The 17,815-nt window shown below is 44.6% G+C and overlaps 1 protein-coding gene across 1 annotated transcript in view; it reads right to left on the bottom strand.

The window, feature by feature from the left end:
* Positions 1 to 360: 360 nt before the first annotated feature.
* Positions 361 to 17,815, bottom strand: part of LOC138526111 (dual specificity protein phosphatase 22-A-like) — a 316,886-nt gene continuing 299,431 nt past the window's right edge. Inside the window, exon 7 of the mRNA XM_069636482.1 lies at positions 361 to 678. Coding sequence (XP_069492583.1) covers positions 481 to 678 — 198 coding nt within the window. The 3' untranslated portion in view covers positions 361 to 480. The remainder of the gene's footprint in view (positions 679 to 17,815) is intronic.

Here is a 17,815-nt window from a genome sequence, read left to right as displayed (position 1 = left end):
TGTTGCCTGTAGCCCCCGCACACATTGAGGAGTAGCATGGGTAGCTGGAGGGATTTCGATTGAGGCAATTTCTTGCAGGGTCTTGGGCTTAACACGTGTTGGACTCTTGCTGGAAAAGGTGGGCCTGTAGACGTTTCAGAATGTGCGGGTGTGGGGGAAGAGTTCCATAGGGGTCTCAAAAGTCCACAGGGGAGAGACTGCTGCGAGGTTCTGTCTCCTAAAGTTGGTTATTGGTCATTGAGAGCTCATACTGATTAAGTAAGTGCCTTGAACTTCAGCTAATTTAACTCAGGTGATGTTTAGAACAGGCAGAAGAGCAACCAATGGAGTGATACAAAGGCAAAAAGAGTCATGAAAACATTTTCGAGCAAAATAACACTGCAGTGGTCTTTAATGATTCCCCTCCAAAAGCGCCCTCCAGGTAAAGCAGGGGACAGAGCGCGTTTAGAGTGCTCTGGCACCGGTTCGGCAATGTTTTGCCTATTGGTTCTCCCATCGTGTGCCGCCAGCACCGTATGCCCTATAGGGCAGGGAGTAGTGCACTGCTGAACGGTTAAGCCATGTGTTTTGTACGTTTTTGAGCTTTTCCTTGTCAGCCTGTTGCGCCAGCAATCGCTGCACCTTTTCTTGGTCGCTGAAGGGGTTCCTTCCATATTCTTGCCGCAGCCAGATTCTGTACTGAAATACATAAAAACACACACAATAAATAAAGGCGTACAAATATTAATAAAAGATATACACAAAAATAATGAGGGGATCTAAAATATTTAGTGGACAACAAAGACACAAATGTATTACAGAGCTCCGCCTTTCTTTGAATTTTCATTTAAATTGCTGCCCAAATATGATATCCATTATAAGTCAAGGTTTATTGACCCGGCCCCTCCAACCATTATCCATTATAAGTCAAGGTTTATTGACCCAGCCACTCCCACCATTATTTGTATGCAGGGGTGTTGCTAGGTCTGGAAAAGATCTGGGGCTACACTAATGTCGGGACTGTCGGGACTTTTGTTATACCCACTAAGCTTCTATCCGGGGCTACAACCAAAAGACCCGGGGCTATAGCCCTCTCAGCCCCCCTACCCCCCTGTTTGTGTGTAAGCTGTTCGTGTCTTTTTCTGTGTTTTTGCAGTACAGACATGGAAGCGGTGCTTTAGCAATGAAAAGTGAGCAGACGCTGCCATTGTTTGACAACCCAGTGGCAAATCATTCTTGGGAACCTATTGGAGTATTACAGAATCTTTGCATCAGTGCAGGTGCAATTGACACCAGTGAAAACATTGACCCAGTTCCAAAAACATATTCCTTTCATGCATTTCTGCACCAAGGCAATGTTTGCCCTAGTACTAGTTCTTTTCTCTGGTGAAAAAAACCCATTGAGAGAATATGTTTTTTGCACTAGTGCAATTCCAGTTGCACTAGTTTAAGGTGTCTGCAATACTGCCTCCTGGCTACAAATTATGGGGCTTACAAGGTCTGATTTGGCCAGAGCTCATTTGGCAGATTCTCACACGTTGATAAGCCAGAAGCACTGCTAGGGTACTATTGGGCATAGTGCCCTCTCCCCTTCCTCATGCCACACTCAAGCGTACCTATCATTCTATATTTTCCATCTAAACCATGCTGTTTTCATGACATGCTTGTATGTACACTTTTCCTCACACCCGTATATAATCCATCTTCCAAAATCACTTCACTGTATACCAACCCTTCTTCTGCTTTCAAATCCTCATAGACCCATTGTGATGGAGTCATGACTGAATGGACCTGAGAGGGGTCCTAGAGGACTCTGGGATAGGCTGACACAATTGCTCCATAAGGCAACCCCTGGAGGCAGCAAATAGAGGAGCTTGCAGTTCCCATCCAGTCCCTCCCAAACATCCCATCAGGCATGCCAACCTGTGATAGCTCCATACAAGATGTGCTATGTAGGCGGCCGGGAGGGATCCACTGTAGTGAAATACTAGGGAAGTGGCTATTCTATGGAGCAGAACTATGCGACACCGCGATATCTGAGAGAAATTATGGAAAATACTGTGCTAATGGCAAGATGACTGCGTGTTTTGGGTTTCGCACCACAAACCCGTAAACCATGCACATGCAGGCTGCAAAAGGCACGAAGCAGATTGTGGAGCCGTGTCTAGGAGAAATCATGCAGCAAGATACTGGTGGTGGAGGGAGCCAGAGTGCAGATCCGCGCGGCCCCAACGAACACTCTACCTTATCTTAAGATGGTAAGTAGTGCTTTTGGGCCCTCAGTCTGGGGCGGCCTGAGGACTAACATGCACCAGATGAGCACTTGGAGACCATACAAATTGCTGCAGTGCGCGGCAAACATCAACTTCACATAACATGATGACAATGAGAGAAGGGGAAGAAACACCTACTAGTGAGGTAGGCTTAAAGAACACTTGCCAATGCTATGACCCCCGACCTGTAATCGGTTGTGCATCTACTATCCATTGTTAGATGTGTGTTGCATACATTCGCTTTTCTAGGAAACCAATGGCCTCAGAGGGAATGCTTAGTTCTTCGGTGTCTGGCCCCTTTGTGACTATTGATCAGCTACCTGGTTAGTAGGTTCCAGATAACTTTACCTGGAGGCGCCCTATCCGTGTGCCGATGGGATGTAGCAAAACAGAAACAGCTTTATTTGTCTTGCAAGACCAAAGACCCAATTCATCTTCACAACACTGCAATAACCTGACCCGTCATCCAGACCTCAACATTTACAGGTCACTTGTCAGGTGACTGATGTGAAACCAAATAGGAATCTTCCAGAACCCTCATTCTGGGCATACTCGGGGGGGAGGGGGGTTGAATGCTTGCTGCCCATGAAGTTCAGTAGGAACTGCTCTATAACAGTCCATCATCAGCACAGGTGACCATTGGATACATCACATGACGAGTTCCTCTGCATGCTCCTGCTGCAGGAGTTGGCCAACCCTGCCTCTCATGACACAGCCTTGCATTCTCGCGAACAGTTCAATTCTACCTTCTGGTTTGTATTAGTTACTTCTGCCATATTTTTACAAAACTCTTGGCACGGAAAAGTGATAGACAGCAGTTTTTGAGTTCCAGTCAACACAAGTTAAATGGCACAGTATAAATATCAAAACGCATTGTCAACACCAAATACTTAGACGCACAGCATGAAAATGAATGACTCCACTAGAACAAAGATCTGTAAGGTGTCTCCCTGACAAGTCCCCGGGGATCTGTCATTCAGGTGGCCACAACACGGCCATGGTTATTGGATCCAGTTCCTGGGGGTAGACCAGTTCAGGTGGATCACCGGGATGGGGGGTCCTCGGGGAGTGGAAGTGGGACACTGGCGGGCTAGGCACAGTATCCCCTTCTCTATGACACCTATTCCCCATCCTACTCGGTAGGATATTTTAAAACTCACCCCCCCCCCTTTCTTAACACGATCACTTTCTCACAGACCGATTACCCTGGAAGACAACGGACTAACACAAGAGCCGTATAGTTGACATGTCCGAACTCAAGGGTCAGCCAAAGTTAGGCAATTTCCACTGATTTCACACACCTGACGGCCCTTTCCCTTCCCAATAGGGATAAAAGGCAGAGCACGAGAGCACACTCTGAGCAAGGCAGTGATTTCAGGACGTCAGTTCAAATGGAGGAGAAAGACGGCGTGACCAGAAGGGACGTCAAGGAGGGAATTGCCCTTGCCCTTTTCAACCCAGACCTGCAAAACCTCCAAACAAAGAAACATAAGACCGGGAATCGCAGCTGGTGGATGGTGTGACGGATGTCAGCCTTACATGGAACCCTCCCACACTGATAGCCAGGGCAGGGAGAAGAGGTTGCCATGGTGGTACCATCCTTAACTCCAATGGTGGAAGATGCGCCAACGAGTTCAGCACAGCCAGTGAGTCGGAAGAGCCTGATAAGTGCAGGACTGTATCAAGCTGAAGATTGCAGTGGCAACATTAAAAGATTAAAGGTATAGACAAAAAATACCAAAAGCCCCCAGGCGAGGCCGGCAAATGGTGTCAAGGTGGTCATACAAGGGTCCAGCCAAATTCCTTGTACAATCGAAAGTCCTTGGCGCATTGTAAAATAGTGAGAATTGTGAAACTGCCATTTGAACCCGGCAGAGGGGTACGCTGTATGAACTGTGTGAGGCCTGACTGGAGGCTGAGAGAAAGCCTGACTGGGGGCTGAGAGAAAGCCTGACTGGGTCTGAGCACGACTGAGGGAGAATAACGTAGAGCAACGAATCGGAGCCTGGCTGAGGGAGATCCATGGGTGAATAGTAATCACCCAACATAAAGAGAAATCGGAAGGAACTTTTGTTGTTTTATCATTTACGAAACATCAGGCATCCTGAAGTAAGAGACTTTGCATGAAGGAGTCTTGGAAACAGAAGATGCCTGATATAGAAGAAAGATACTGTAACCTCATATAGGAGAAGCCCAGGAGTGTGATGTGCTAAAGAGTCCCACCTTTGTCCCGTGCTTGAAAACGTGGGGAAGGTAGACCCCAGCAATAACATCCTGAACTATTATTTGTGAGCACTTCTTTCTTTTCTTGCGAACACTATCCCACACTCTTTTGTAACTAGTAGTTAGTATAGGCCCTTTTTTATTTGACAAGACGCCACTAGGACTGCCTTATTTTTATTTGATGGTCGAAGCTTGCTCCCATCTTAGATTTAGGTTTAGATTAGGCGTTTTTCTCACCCATTTGTACAGTTTAATGAACACCCTTGAACTGTGATCACTTGTGTCTGTCTTTACTGTTGCCACCAGGAGTTCTTGACAGGGCATGCATGCAGTAATACTTCATGGGTCTACACTGCCAACATTAAAACGTGTTTATGGTAGTAATTACCTCCACACACATGCAGTATGTTTTACAGGTTTCGGTAATGAAGCTCGTAATTAGGCTAAAGTCGTAAAACAGACAGAATTTCCAAATACTGCTGTTTTACCACTACCAGCTCACTAGCACTAAGGGCCTATGTATTGCTGTGGTGCTTCCCTGACCCTGTTTTTCTATCACATCCATTTATCACATCCTCAATTACCCTGTCTTCAAAGAGCACATACTTGCGCATCCTACTTTAGTTTTGCAATCCCAATAATGTAATACTCTGAATTTCATAATCACATGCCTGTGTCTTTGGCACTCGATTCCACAAACCACTGTACGCCAAAAGTTCTCAATTTGTCTGTGCCAACTGCAGTAACAGTACAGCTTTCAACGCAATACAAAGTCACTGCTGTGATTAAAACAGTCTGCAATGATTTCGACAGAAGCGTGAGGAAGGAATAGCAGTCCTGCAAACCATGTGAACCACTTACAAGCGTAACATGGCATTGCCTACCTTTCATCATGCACTTATCTTACCTCTTATCTGTCTCTTCCAATGGGCCAGGTCCTCAAAACGTTTTTTGATGCATCTCCTCACTTGCGCCAACAAAAATCTATCAGGATAATTCACAAAGTGCACCTGTATGAGCGCATCTTTGATGCGCTCATTCAGAGGGTCTTTATTCCTCCTGCGCGCATTTGCTGAAACGAGGGGGCATGCCAAAGCACATCCCAAATTCACATGCAGGATGCTCTTCAAAATGCCCAGAAACGAGGGGCATGCCGTGCTTCTTTTAAGACAGGCGGACGGGGAGGCGCAACCCATGACAGGGTAATTTGTGACCCTTGTCATGATTTTTGAAATATTACAGACGCTGATTAAACCACAGCTGAACATTATCATTTCCATCACCCAAACAGGAATGGAGATGGTTTTTTTCTTTTTTTTTGTCATTTAACAGAGACAAGCCCTTTCACGCCCCATCTTGGTGAAATGCGCTCCCAGCAACCACATGCCATCCTGTGTCCATTCCTGGCCACAGCTCTTGCAGTTCTAGCCAAACCCGGCCTGTCTTCTGGTCATTCAGGGCAGTCACATTTTCTGGAAGCGTCCTGTGTCTCATACCCTGCTGTACTGACTGCCCGATACCCCAATACATCCCCTTGTGGTGTCTTGCCCTTCTCATGTCTCCCTGTGTTTTGTTAGCAGTAAGTGAACATAAAATCATTAACCAAAACTTTTATTAAAGAAACTGTTGAGAAATAATCGATTAGATTATTAATTTTTTAATTGAGTTGATATTGCTCACGCCACCAAGTGAATTGTGCTAGACACACTGCGTTATTCAGCCAGTGGGAAGACTCCAGCGGTGAGGAGTATTCTTCTGGCACTTTAGATGGCACTCCTATTATTCACAGGGCCTACCAATTTAAATCTACCATTCATTGACACCCCCGGAAATGATCACTCTGGCAGGGGCACTGTTTAGCAATGAAAACAAGACCCGCAATCTCAGCTTTCCCTCTTTCTTTCACATTCCAGTGCGGTATTGAACATTCTCCCCACTACCCAACACTTTGGTGCACATGTGCTTGGTTTTTTGGGGGTTGGGAACTCTACAGGGGAGGCCTTGCAGCAATGAGAGAAACCTTCAACCCCGAAATGTTTCTTTCCAAAGTGCACATACCCAACATTGGTGGCCCACCCAACTTCTGGAGAACATGGTTGCGGCCTAGTGGAGCGTTGTGGAGATAAATGGAAGGTAAATGTGTTCAACTAAAGCACGAGATGCTGAGAAGCTGGACTGCTTCTTTCAAGTGTGCTGAGGTGTATTCAACTATGAGGAGAAAAATCGCGCAGATAAAGTAAGAAGACATGCGTCACCTCATGTCATGTACAGCCCCCTACAAATGGTGCAGAGTTTGTAATACGCCAGGAGAATTCATTTGAACTATCCCAGGTACCAGGTTGTAACCAACCTTAACTTGACAATAGGAAATACTGAAAGAACCAGGTCAGGATGGAACTCTCTGCATTCATAAAAAATGGTGCTCTTGCTGCACTGAAACAATTTGCATTCCCCGAATCTACAAACAAGAAATGTCGCTGAAGTACAGAGCAGCATTGCATTTCATCAATAATCATTCCCTATAAATCATGGAACTGCATATCGAAAATGCAAAAAGGCCCAAATGTGTCAGAAATGTTCCAATGTAAACAGTTTATTCTATGTGCCAACAACAATTGAAACCTTAGATTAATCTTTCAAGAATATATATATATTTGAAATGTAAAAAGTGACATTTACAAAAAAATGCATAATCCTATTGTCATTACACATTGATTTTAAAATAGGAAATACGTTACTGTTTAAATGTATAAGAAATCAATGGTTTTCTAGCGTGGCTTCGGCAATATGTTTTGTTAGTTCTCCAGGGAAATCTTTGACAAGATACGCTGTCATTTTCTCCACAGATCGCTGATGCCTCTAAGAAGTCAAACTACCAACTGCACCTACTCAGAAGTATTCTTCCTTTCCCCTCCTTCCCACAGAAGCTCACTGTTTCTAGAACTCTGGTTCTCTCTAGGCTGGACTACTGCAACAGCCCCTTCCTCAATCTGCCTGCTACTACTCTCCGCCCTCTGCAACTCATCCAGAACAGGACTGCAAGGATTGTCCTTGGCCTCAAGTCTAGGAATTGTATCTCTCCAGCCCTGAAATCTCTTCACTGGCTCCCTGTGGCTGTAAGGATTGAATTGAAGACCCTTTGCATTGTCCACAAGGCCTTCTGGGGCCTGGGTCTGCAATATCTCAACTCTCCCTTCCGAAATACCTTCCTACTCAAGCTCTTCGATCCTCCACCTCCAACTCCCTCAGGGTCATTCGCTTCTCCAAGCAATGAGTTGGAGGTAGATATCTTTCTTCGGCTGGGGCCTCCCTCTGGAACAGCCTCCCTGCCTCTCTGAAACTTGAGGAGAACCATCTTTGGTTCCGGAAGCACCTCAAGACCTTCCTCTTTGCTTCTGCCTTCTCTCCTCCTCTCCCCTGCTGATCTCTGTTTTAGCACCAGGCAACTGGCTACCCTCTTATGTCAGGCCCAGATCCCTGCCCACCCAGCTGCACACCAGCACTGCCTCCTGGCAACCCTTGCATTTGGGTCTGTATCTGCAACCCTACAGTCCCTTTCCTGCACTTATTAGACACCTGTTGTCTACACCTTATTCTTGCACTTGCCACCTGTTGTTGTTGATCACATGTTCAGCACTTTTCCACTCCTCCTCTGCCCCTTGCACTTCCCCCTCTCTCTCTCCTGCACTTGCCCGTTCTCAATGTCACTGTGCCTAGTAAGATAGTTGTTTTGTTTGTCCCTTGTTTCCCTCCCTTGCCTTGTTGCGCCCTGAAACACATGTGTATGGGCGTGATATCAATAAAATATCATATCATATCATTTTCAAAATTCAAGACAGACTGTTGGTTGGGAAAACCCAATCTGGTTATGATCAATGGATGGTACCTACCTCATTCGGAGGTATAATGTTGAATCATGACCATGACACAGCTTGTCATTGGGTCTTTCCAACAACAATGGGGATCCAATGTGAGGTCGCCTATTGGCCACACATTGGTCAAGATCTAAACACTTATTTAAAGGGGTGTCTATTGTGTGCTCAATTCCAACCAAGCCCTCCCGTGCATTGGGCTCCTTTACAAAGAGCGGATTGACCTTACCACGGTCCGATATCCAAATCAACTTGATTGGTTTAGTGACTAATTCTAAATGTGGCAACAAACATATGTTGACCAATACATGTCTGCTCATCAAATGGGTTGAATGTCTTCCCCGCTCCAAAATTGCAAGATGAAAACAGCGGCTATATTATTGATGAACCACATATTTTCTCATTTCGGTCTTCCTCAAAAGCATGGACCATGGTAGTCATTTTACCAGTGAGTTAAAGACTAAGATGTGAACAATTCTTGTAGTAAAGAAAAAACTTCATATTGCCTATTACCCGGCAGTTATATCTACAAAGGTAGTCTCACACAATTTTTGTTATCGGGGGGCCAGTATCTCAGAACGGGAGACACAGTACTAGAAATATACAAAAATTGAGAACCGGCTACCCCTCTCTCTGTACTACCAGGTCGGACAAGGTGATCTACAGAATTATGGTAAAGAACAGGCTTTCACTTATCAATTAGTGAGCCACATCTATGCATAAGACAAAGAACAGGAGCAAACAGAACCAAATCATTCTATACACTAAAAACTAACTAATCAAAGAATTATATCTTCTTTATAAATTTATTCAGTGTAAAACACAGTTACAAAATTTGTTAAAAAGAGGAAGAAGAACGAGAGGACAAAAAAAGTGCAAGCATCAATTTGGTACATCCCCATCTTCTTCTCACTCCCTTACTAAAACACACAATTATTTCCAAAATGGGGTTCCAAAACTAAGTACACATCGCTCTATCTCTTTGAGCAATTTTCGGATACAAGACTAATTATTTAAGCTAGTCTATTGTCACGTGTCGACATGTTTCGGCCATTTCTACAGATAAAACACTATCCCTAGTATCTCTGCACGTAAATTATTTTTGGCCTTCTTCAGGACAGACAAATTTCTTTACAGTTGGTAAGCCTCTTTTCCAATCCCCCGTTGCAGGATAGATACGATATCCTGGTAGGACTTGAGCTTTTTGCTAGGTGAATCCTTGCTGTAGTCGAGTTAAATCGATTCCAAAGTGTTCACGGATCACCTCCCGGCCTTTAATTCGGAACAAATTCCCAAAATTTCCAAAAAATGTTTAAGCGCCTTTATTTTCACTCGGTCTCTTTTCCGCAATTTATGCAAGCGGGTGCCGGGACACGCAATGGTCTCCACACTTTATGCAGGCCCTCACTGGACACGTCATTCGTCCATTGGTCACCTAAAAACCTTTGTGATACAAGGCCCGACTCGCGCAACACGTTGTCACTCGCGTCCGGTTACTGCTGTTCCCGGCATCCAGCAGAGGGAAGAGAACAATATAATAAAACAATAGTAGGAATCCCAAAGAGGTTTGTGGTCGATTCTGAACCTAGTTGGAGTTGGAACAAACAGTTACCACTAGTCTTATTGGCTTAGAGATCTACACCCACTTCTGCAACCAAAATATCCCCTTTTGAACTAATGACTGGTAGGGAAATGGTTTTGCCTCAATTTCTGTTTAACCAAACACAGGAAAAGGCATTCATCAATGCCTCTGCCTCTAATATATGCGTAGAGAACCTACGAAAGAAACTTCAACATGCTGTTACATATACCCAAAGGAACCTGGAAAAAGATGCTAGAAACCCAAAACGTACTATGACCTGCGAGCAACCAAAAAGGACACCGGGTAGGAGATAGATTTTATCTTTATAGTTTCCAGTAGAACCAGTACAAGGAATGCAGGTTCCTTGCAAGCTGTAAGGCATCCTATGAGATCATTGAAAAGAGCTCCCCCTTGCTTATAAAAGGTCTATCCCAAAGGAGAACAATCTGAGGAATGTAAGGCCCACGTGAACTAGCTGAAATCCTACCACCCTTGAAATTCTCTTCATCCAATCGAAGAATCAGTTCCTTCTCCCGATTTATTTATTTTATTTATTTATGTATTACACGTCATAACCACAGACATTAGGGTGCACAAATACACGCATGTAGTAACACTAAGCACGGGACAAAGATGAAAGACTTCACGCACTGAGATTCTTTAAATAGAAGGGTTTTCAAGTGCTTTCGAAAGAGTGACTGGTGGCTTTCCTGGCATCAATTCAACATTAAGGAATTCCAGGCAGAAGCTGCCAAGACAGGGAAAGATCTACCATTTCCATTGACACGCCTTGTTCTGGGACAGAAAAGAAGATTAGTATTACTAGATCGCAGCATTCTGTTTGGCTCATATCTGATCACTCTGTCCGTAAAATATACTGGAGACTTACCATAAAAACTTGTGAGCTTTAGGGTGATCATCTTAAACTGCACCCTAACCGCAACAGGCAACCAGTGTAATTATCTCCTGAATTCTGCAATGTTTACCCTACGAGGAACGAATTTCACCGTACTGACGGCATCATTCTGTACCACTTGTAGTTTCTGAAAGTTAACTTTGCTAGCGCCCACTAAATGTTCACTGCAATGATCAATCCGGGGGAAAATAGTTGCTCGAGTAGGGTTTCGCAATTTGTATCTGAGACAAAAGGTTTGATCTGTCTGAGTAGTCTCAAGTGATATTACAGTGTGTTTACAATGTTATTAGCATGTGCATCAATGCCAAGAAAAAACTCCAGAAAAATGCTGAGTGTCTTCATTTTATTTTGGACTGAAATGTTACAGTCCTCAGTAGTAAAGCTTGAATACCTAGAGTCACATTTAGTCCTAGACTGCATTGACCCAAAGAGCATAGGTTCAGTTTTAGAGCTGTTCAGACACATCCAGTGTGTGGACATCCAAACCTTAATAGTTTTATGAATGACATTTAATTTATCAGCATCTGTTTCATAGTTGTGATCCAGTACAAAAAACAACTGTGTGTCAATCAGCATAGTTTGTAAATTGAACTCCCCTTTCAGTGAGCAGATCACAGAGTGGCTTGATATACACATTACAAAGTGCCAGAGACAAGCAGGCACCCTGAGGGACACCACAATGAATAGGGAGGAGGTTGAATGATACATCACCCCAGAGCACCATGGATTTCCTATTGCTCAAAAATGAGCAAATCCAATAGATCAGATGACTTCTCACCAAGTAAAGGAATCTATGTAAAGAGGTGAAAACCACTGTTGTGTGTCAAAATGCCTACTTCTATCCCTCACACTTGTAACTAATATTAAAGAGGTAGTGGATCTTCCAAGTCCGGATGAATGGCTCCCTTCCTCTGGACAATGAGCAAAAGTTCCAATCGTGGGTGGGAACTTCACCTGAGAGAATGATTCCCTTCCCCACATCTCAGTTCCTTTCCAAGGAAACAAACAAAGTTCCAGATTATGACCCTCGGGAGGATAGCTCAGGAGCAACATGCTTGCCTTGAAAGTAAGACGAAACGGAGCAAGACAGGTTCGATCCCCGGGTCCGTGCTTAGAAACCGCTGGTTATTAAGCGCGTTATAAATAACCTATCGTATCATTGTGATGCTCTAAAGTTCTCAGTTCCAATTCAAAAAGTAAAGTTCCAACTCAATCATCATTCCTTTTCGTCCATAGTTTTCTATACGATCGGGTTCCTGGAGAATACCTCCCATCTCCAAGTATTTTGTTCTCAATGCTTCCATAGTGCCAGGGGAATGAATCTTTTCCCTGGGCGTTCTTCTGGTTGGCTTCATGATATACAATACCAGGTGGTGTGCCTTCCTTCCCCTGATCTCTCTCTTGGCCTCACGGTAGACAACACCAGGAGGTGTAGTTTCCTCCTCCTGATGTCTCTTGGCTTCATGGTTCACAAAGGCTGGGGGAATGACTCCCTCTTCCAACCCCTTCCCAGGCTTTAGTATGCAGCTCACACTTAGGTTACTCTTCATGAAAGGGTGTGGGTCCCTGACCCATGTTTGGATAGTTTTCAGCCCTTCTGAAGACCCGCCAACTGTCCCGCAACCCAGGTACCTGAAAGGGGCTTGCCAGTGTTCTTCAGTTGGTCAGGGGTTCTTCTCCATGTCCTTCCTAGCCTCGCCCCTACTGCTTTCCTGTGTGCTACGGTGCCTCTACAGCATTTGGTTCCTCGTGGGCTGAGTGTTTGAGATGACCGAGCGTTCCAGCTGCTTCTCATGTCTGGACGCCTGCTTCTCCTCGGCTCCGGTCGGTTTCTCCACAGCGGACCAGTTAGGAACAGCTACTCCTGCAGGGAAGCGTTCCCAGCTACGAACTCCTCAGTATTTCTGATAGGACCCAAATTGATTGTTTCCAATTGACCGTATCATAAATCTGTCCGAATTCGGCCAGTACCATTTGATCGTTTGGAAGCAATACATTTGGGTAATCACTACCAAACATGGGGGGGGGCAGGGTTGCTGGTAGTGAGGGCCTTTAGGGGAAGCGGGGGTGTCCCCCGCTTACGGAGGTTCAGAGGCGGGGGACAAGAAGAAAAAAAATTAAAAGCAGACCTTGCGGCATTGGATCCGACCCGCGTAGGAGGGACGGATCTGACGCTGCAGGGTCTGAAGAGGAGCGGACGCTGAAAAGGTAAGTAGGGGATGAGTGGGGGTTGTCAGTTTGGCCAGATTTGGGCACGGCAAAATTGGCTTTGCAGCCGAATTGACCATGGTCAATTCAGCCGCAAACTATTGTGCCACGGCCAAACCGTATACATCTGTATTCTTTATTATTCAGAGCATACAGTCCACATTCCCACCACGTGTGCTATATGCCTGAGTAGCTCTGCCGATCACATCATCGCAAACAAGTCCACTAGAGATCACTGAGATCCAGGTACGTGCCATGTGCTAACACTATAAAGTTAATTTTGCTTCTGCAGAATGTTAATAAACCCTGTCAGCCCCCAGGATACTGTAGCAACATAGGGTCATTTCTGGTATTCAATTAAAGTAAAGGCTATATCTGCCATAGACCAAGCCACATTTTCTAATGACGTGTTGCAAAGGAAAACTTACATACTTGTTAGATGTAAATAATAATTCAAGTATGTAGGGATGTTCATAACTAGGGTGGTGTGAGATCTAATGTACAACTGCGATAAATTGGCAGCGAATACATTCAAAATAACAAGTGACAGCAACATTTGGCATGCTTTGTTTTGACGTGTTTTCTTTTCAAACACAAATGCTGGTGTGAATATTAGGGTCATCAACACACATTGACTGGCTCTCAGTGAGGTGCAGGGGTCGCAAGCAGTATCCCAGGGTTACCAATATGAAGCTGTGCAGGTACCCAGGGCTACCACTAAATAAGTCGTTGGGATGGGGTCTCCCAGTGCTCGAATGTAAGATGCAGAGTAAATGAATCACATAGAAATACGCTAGAGGAGCAAACTGAAAGGGCCGCAAGTTGCGCATGCGCGCGACCGAATACGCAACATAGTGCACTGAGTCCCATGCACCTGGAGACCATTTGGTTCATGTCGGCAAATGAACAAATAATATAATTCACACAAAAAAGAGCACATTCCCAAGTCCCTGACATCGAAAGAGCTTGTGGAAAATACTACTACACATACAAAGTGGCACACGGTGTGGAAAGTTAAACATGAAAGTATCTCAGTAACTATGAACATGTGTCCCAGTTCCACGCCTTAGGTTGGAACCTGGGTGATTTCAGATTTTTTTAGGAATCAGCATGGTCTCTGAGGGGTTAGCTAGAAATGTAGGGGTGCCCCTCGTTTGCTTTGTGCACAAGCAGCCAAAACTGAATACCTGCAGCACAAGAATTTGCTAAGACCTTTATAGAAAAATCACTTTTGGTGAATTGTGTGCGTCTTCTGTGCAGACACATTGCATGCTGTAGGGAGCTCAAATGTGTTTGCAAGGAAAGCAGCGCTGCAGTAGCAGGGTACGTTTCACTAAAACCTGGAGGAACTGAATCGGAACTTCAGTACCTCAAAAACGCGGTGCAATTGGGAATTGCAAAAGGACTGAGGCCACAGGGTGGGTGAAAGAATCACAGTGTGGGGAAATCACCGACCCATAGGGTGGGAGGCTAGATAGACACCAGGAAAAGTATGACGAGTGCAAAGAAGCAGTCTACTTTATTGTACTGTTAAATTGTTACAAGTCAACACAAATTAAATGTGTGTTCAGACCAAGCAACATAGCCCCTCCTTACACTTACATTAAGTGGAAAACTCATCCAGAGGCTGGCAGAGTCAATGGGATAGAAGTTTGGGAATGAGAAGATGATCCCGACATCCCAAGCTCCCCAACCAGGGCTCTCAAGCAGCATGTCCCAGAGCCCACCCATTCCAAGGTTACCAAGAGGCATAGCCATCGCAAACATCTTTTATCCGGCCAAACTCTCTTTGCAAAGCAAGACTTTCAGCTGGAAATGCCACCAAACGAGGAATGGAGCCCCTCAAAGGATAATACACAGCCGGCATCTGGAAATGTGTGATTCGAAGTGATCCAGAATTTCACTTAAGATGTCAGCCTCTCCGTCATCGTGCAAAGTAAGAAAACATCTCACTACAGGTCCTGCATGGTAAGTGGACACAGGCAGTAAGGAAATGGAGAACAATGGGTTAAATATGTGCGAGGGGGGGGCATAACATCTCACTGCACAAGCAAGCCAACAGGCGCGTTAAAATAGGCCGCGCTCAGCCTTATCGCAGGCAAAGCTCAGGGTTGTAAGGGCCTCCTAAAAAAGCCGAGATGCCCCATGCAGCTGGCGTCCCTAGGGTACACAGGTTACATGTTAATAGCAAGCACACAACTCTTCCCCAGGTCTGCAGTCATGTTAGGACATCTCCCTAAGTTCTGTCAGTCAACTTCTGAATTATTCACGATTAAAAAAATAAGCAAACAAAAAAAAAAGAAGGAAAGCAAACAAAGGCAAAAAAAAGTTCTGTATTTGAGCAACAGTTGCTGATAACATGTCAGTCAGCACTCTTCTAGCGTGTGATAGTCTGCTGTTATCTGACACTAAGCGCCGCACTTTAGCCTACCCTGTAATATTTTTGACTTCCCCTTTTCTTGTAGGTTTAGGTTTCTCAGACTATCCCAGACTGTTTGCTCAGCTTTCCGCAGTGTTTAGTTTTTCCTCTTCGTTTGATTAGAGGTAGTGTGGGAGGAACAGTTCTTTCTGGAGTTTGTTACATTTGGCAACAGTGAACTCTGAGTACAGGAGTGCCCTTAAGTACTTCCTAGGCGTCCCTTGTGAATACACTGGTTGCCCGCTGTCCCAAACACTGGCTTGAAAAAAACATGTTATACACAACGGTGTTCCTACCAACATGTTCAAACAATACTCATTTTTTTTTATGCAATCGTATATTTAATAGACCTAATTCAAAAAGCAATCTCTATATGACAAACGTCCCAACATATAGATAAAATATATCAAAGATAAAAAACACATCAACATCAAGTTTCAAAGTAGGTGAAAGAAAGGAGTTTAGTCCTAAGCTTATTTCTAGTCGACATAACACTTCATAAGGAAAGAATTCCCAATTCAGATGTTTCTTCATCATAACAATTAATTTATAAAGCATTAGTTCATTGATTTAATTCAAATGAGTAATGATTGCATAATCTTCAGGAGAAAATATATTTGACGTGTCTTTTGTGTCACTACGGCCACAACGGTTTAACACTCAGTGACCATGGAGGGAAAATTCATTTTGCGGCTGGTCTATAAATCCTTCATCAGGACCCAACTACTCAATTAAGAACCCTGTTGAGATAAATAGAACTTTCTTAAATTAGCTTAGTACCTCCTAAGGTTATATTATTATAGATTGCCTATAAAATATGAAAAAGCGCTCCCCCTACATATATTAGGTTTAGATTGCACCTTAGCTCCAGGTTGACATATTGATCCTATTCATAAGGTTGCTGTCCTATAGGAAAGGACCCCTTAATTAGCATTAGTACCCCGTAGGGACGTGGTTTTGGCCTCCCAGCCAATGAGGATGGTCAGAACAGTGGCTTTGGCACTCAGAGCTGGATGCCGCCATCTTCCCCTGCCAAATAATCAGGTAAGTGTTCATCTGCCCACCCACGTCCCCATTTCCCTACCCAGAGACCCCTTGTCCACACATTTAGTCCCCCCATGCTTGCCCAACTTACCTTGCGCTGCTGTCCTTAGCCGGCGCTGGGAACAGTAGTGTTTCCGGCATGTCCCTGACATGCGACAAGCCGACATGGAAAGGGGGCAGGGGCTACGTGTATTTCCCTTCTCCTCGATCTATTGCAACCATCTTATTTTGCAGTTTTTATTTTAAGTTGAGAAACAGCGAACATGCAATTTTACAAAAAAACACTATCAGTACCCCGTTACACAGGGGCGACACCAAGGGATTGCCAGGGGGGGGCCATGGACACCCTTATAAAAATGCTGGCCCCCCCATCGGCCACCCTGGAAAAAAGCAAGCAAAAAAAAAAGAAAAATGTTTCGTACTAAACTCTGCATGCACAATAACATGCCCAGTTCAGTGTGTGTCTGCTTTTTTGCTGCGGGCCCCGGTACGCCGCCCACCATGGTCTGGTGATGCGGGGCTATAAGAGGTAAGACATGCCATTTGAGGTAATTCCACTGGTTCTTGCATTCCTCGTTGGTACTGAGGTGGTTGAAGAAGGCACGGCAACGACTTTGCCCCAAGCGGCTTCTCAGATGCAAGTGCGGCGTCAATGGGGTTCAGGCTCAGAAGGTTGCCAAACATCTCTGATCTTTCTTTGCCACCTCCTCCACAAGTGCGTCAACTTTTGTTTATAAATGCTTACTAAGTGCCAATCTCGTGTGTTATCGCCCCAAATGGATCTACGTGTGGGCTGGTTACTGCACTAGTCCAATTTTGAATGCATTGTGTTTTTCAAAGGGGCTGTTGCACCACTTCCTGTTTCTCGTACACACAGTTATGGTATTTTCTCATGCAGTAAACATGTTTGTTCATTACTGCATGAGGATTGCTAATTTCTGCATGCAGAAAAGTACATACTGTATTTTACGATGCAGCATATAGAAATGTAAATTTCTGTATGTTGACCAGTAAGGGAATAATCACGCAGAAACCATCAGATCTACACACAGTAAATTACACAGGCCCTGATTCAGGGATTATTTGCGCCGAAAAAAACTGGATTTGTGCGCCATTCTGCCCGCAAATCCCTGTTTAACAAATGGGGATTTGCGGGAAGAATGGCGCACAAATCCCTTTTTTTTCGGCGCAAATAACTCATGCAGTATTTATAATATGCAGTAATCCCAAAATCCCAAAATACCACAGGACTCCATGATCAGGCGTTCAGTACAAACGGGTGGCAACGACTGCTTGTTT

The sequence above is a fragment of the Ambystoma mexicanum genome, chromosome 1q (assembly GCF_040938575.1).
Source record: "Ambystoma mexicanum isolate Mex_15411 chromosome 1q, UKY_AmexF1_1, whole genome shotgun sequence".
NCBI classification, from domain to species: Eukaryota; Metazoa; Chordata; class Amphibia; order Caudata; family Ambystomatidae; genus Ambystoma; species Ambystoma mexicanum.
The sequence above is the reverse complement of the archived record's forward strand: the minus strand, read 5'-3'. Positions and strand labels throughout refer to the sequence as shown.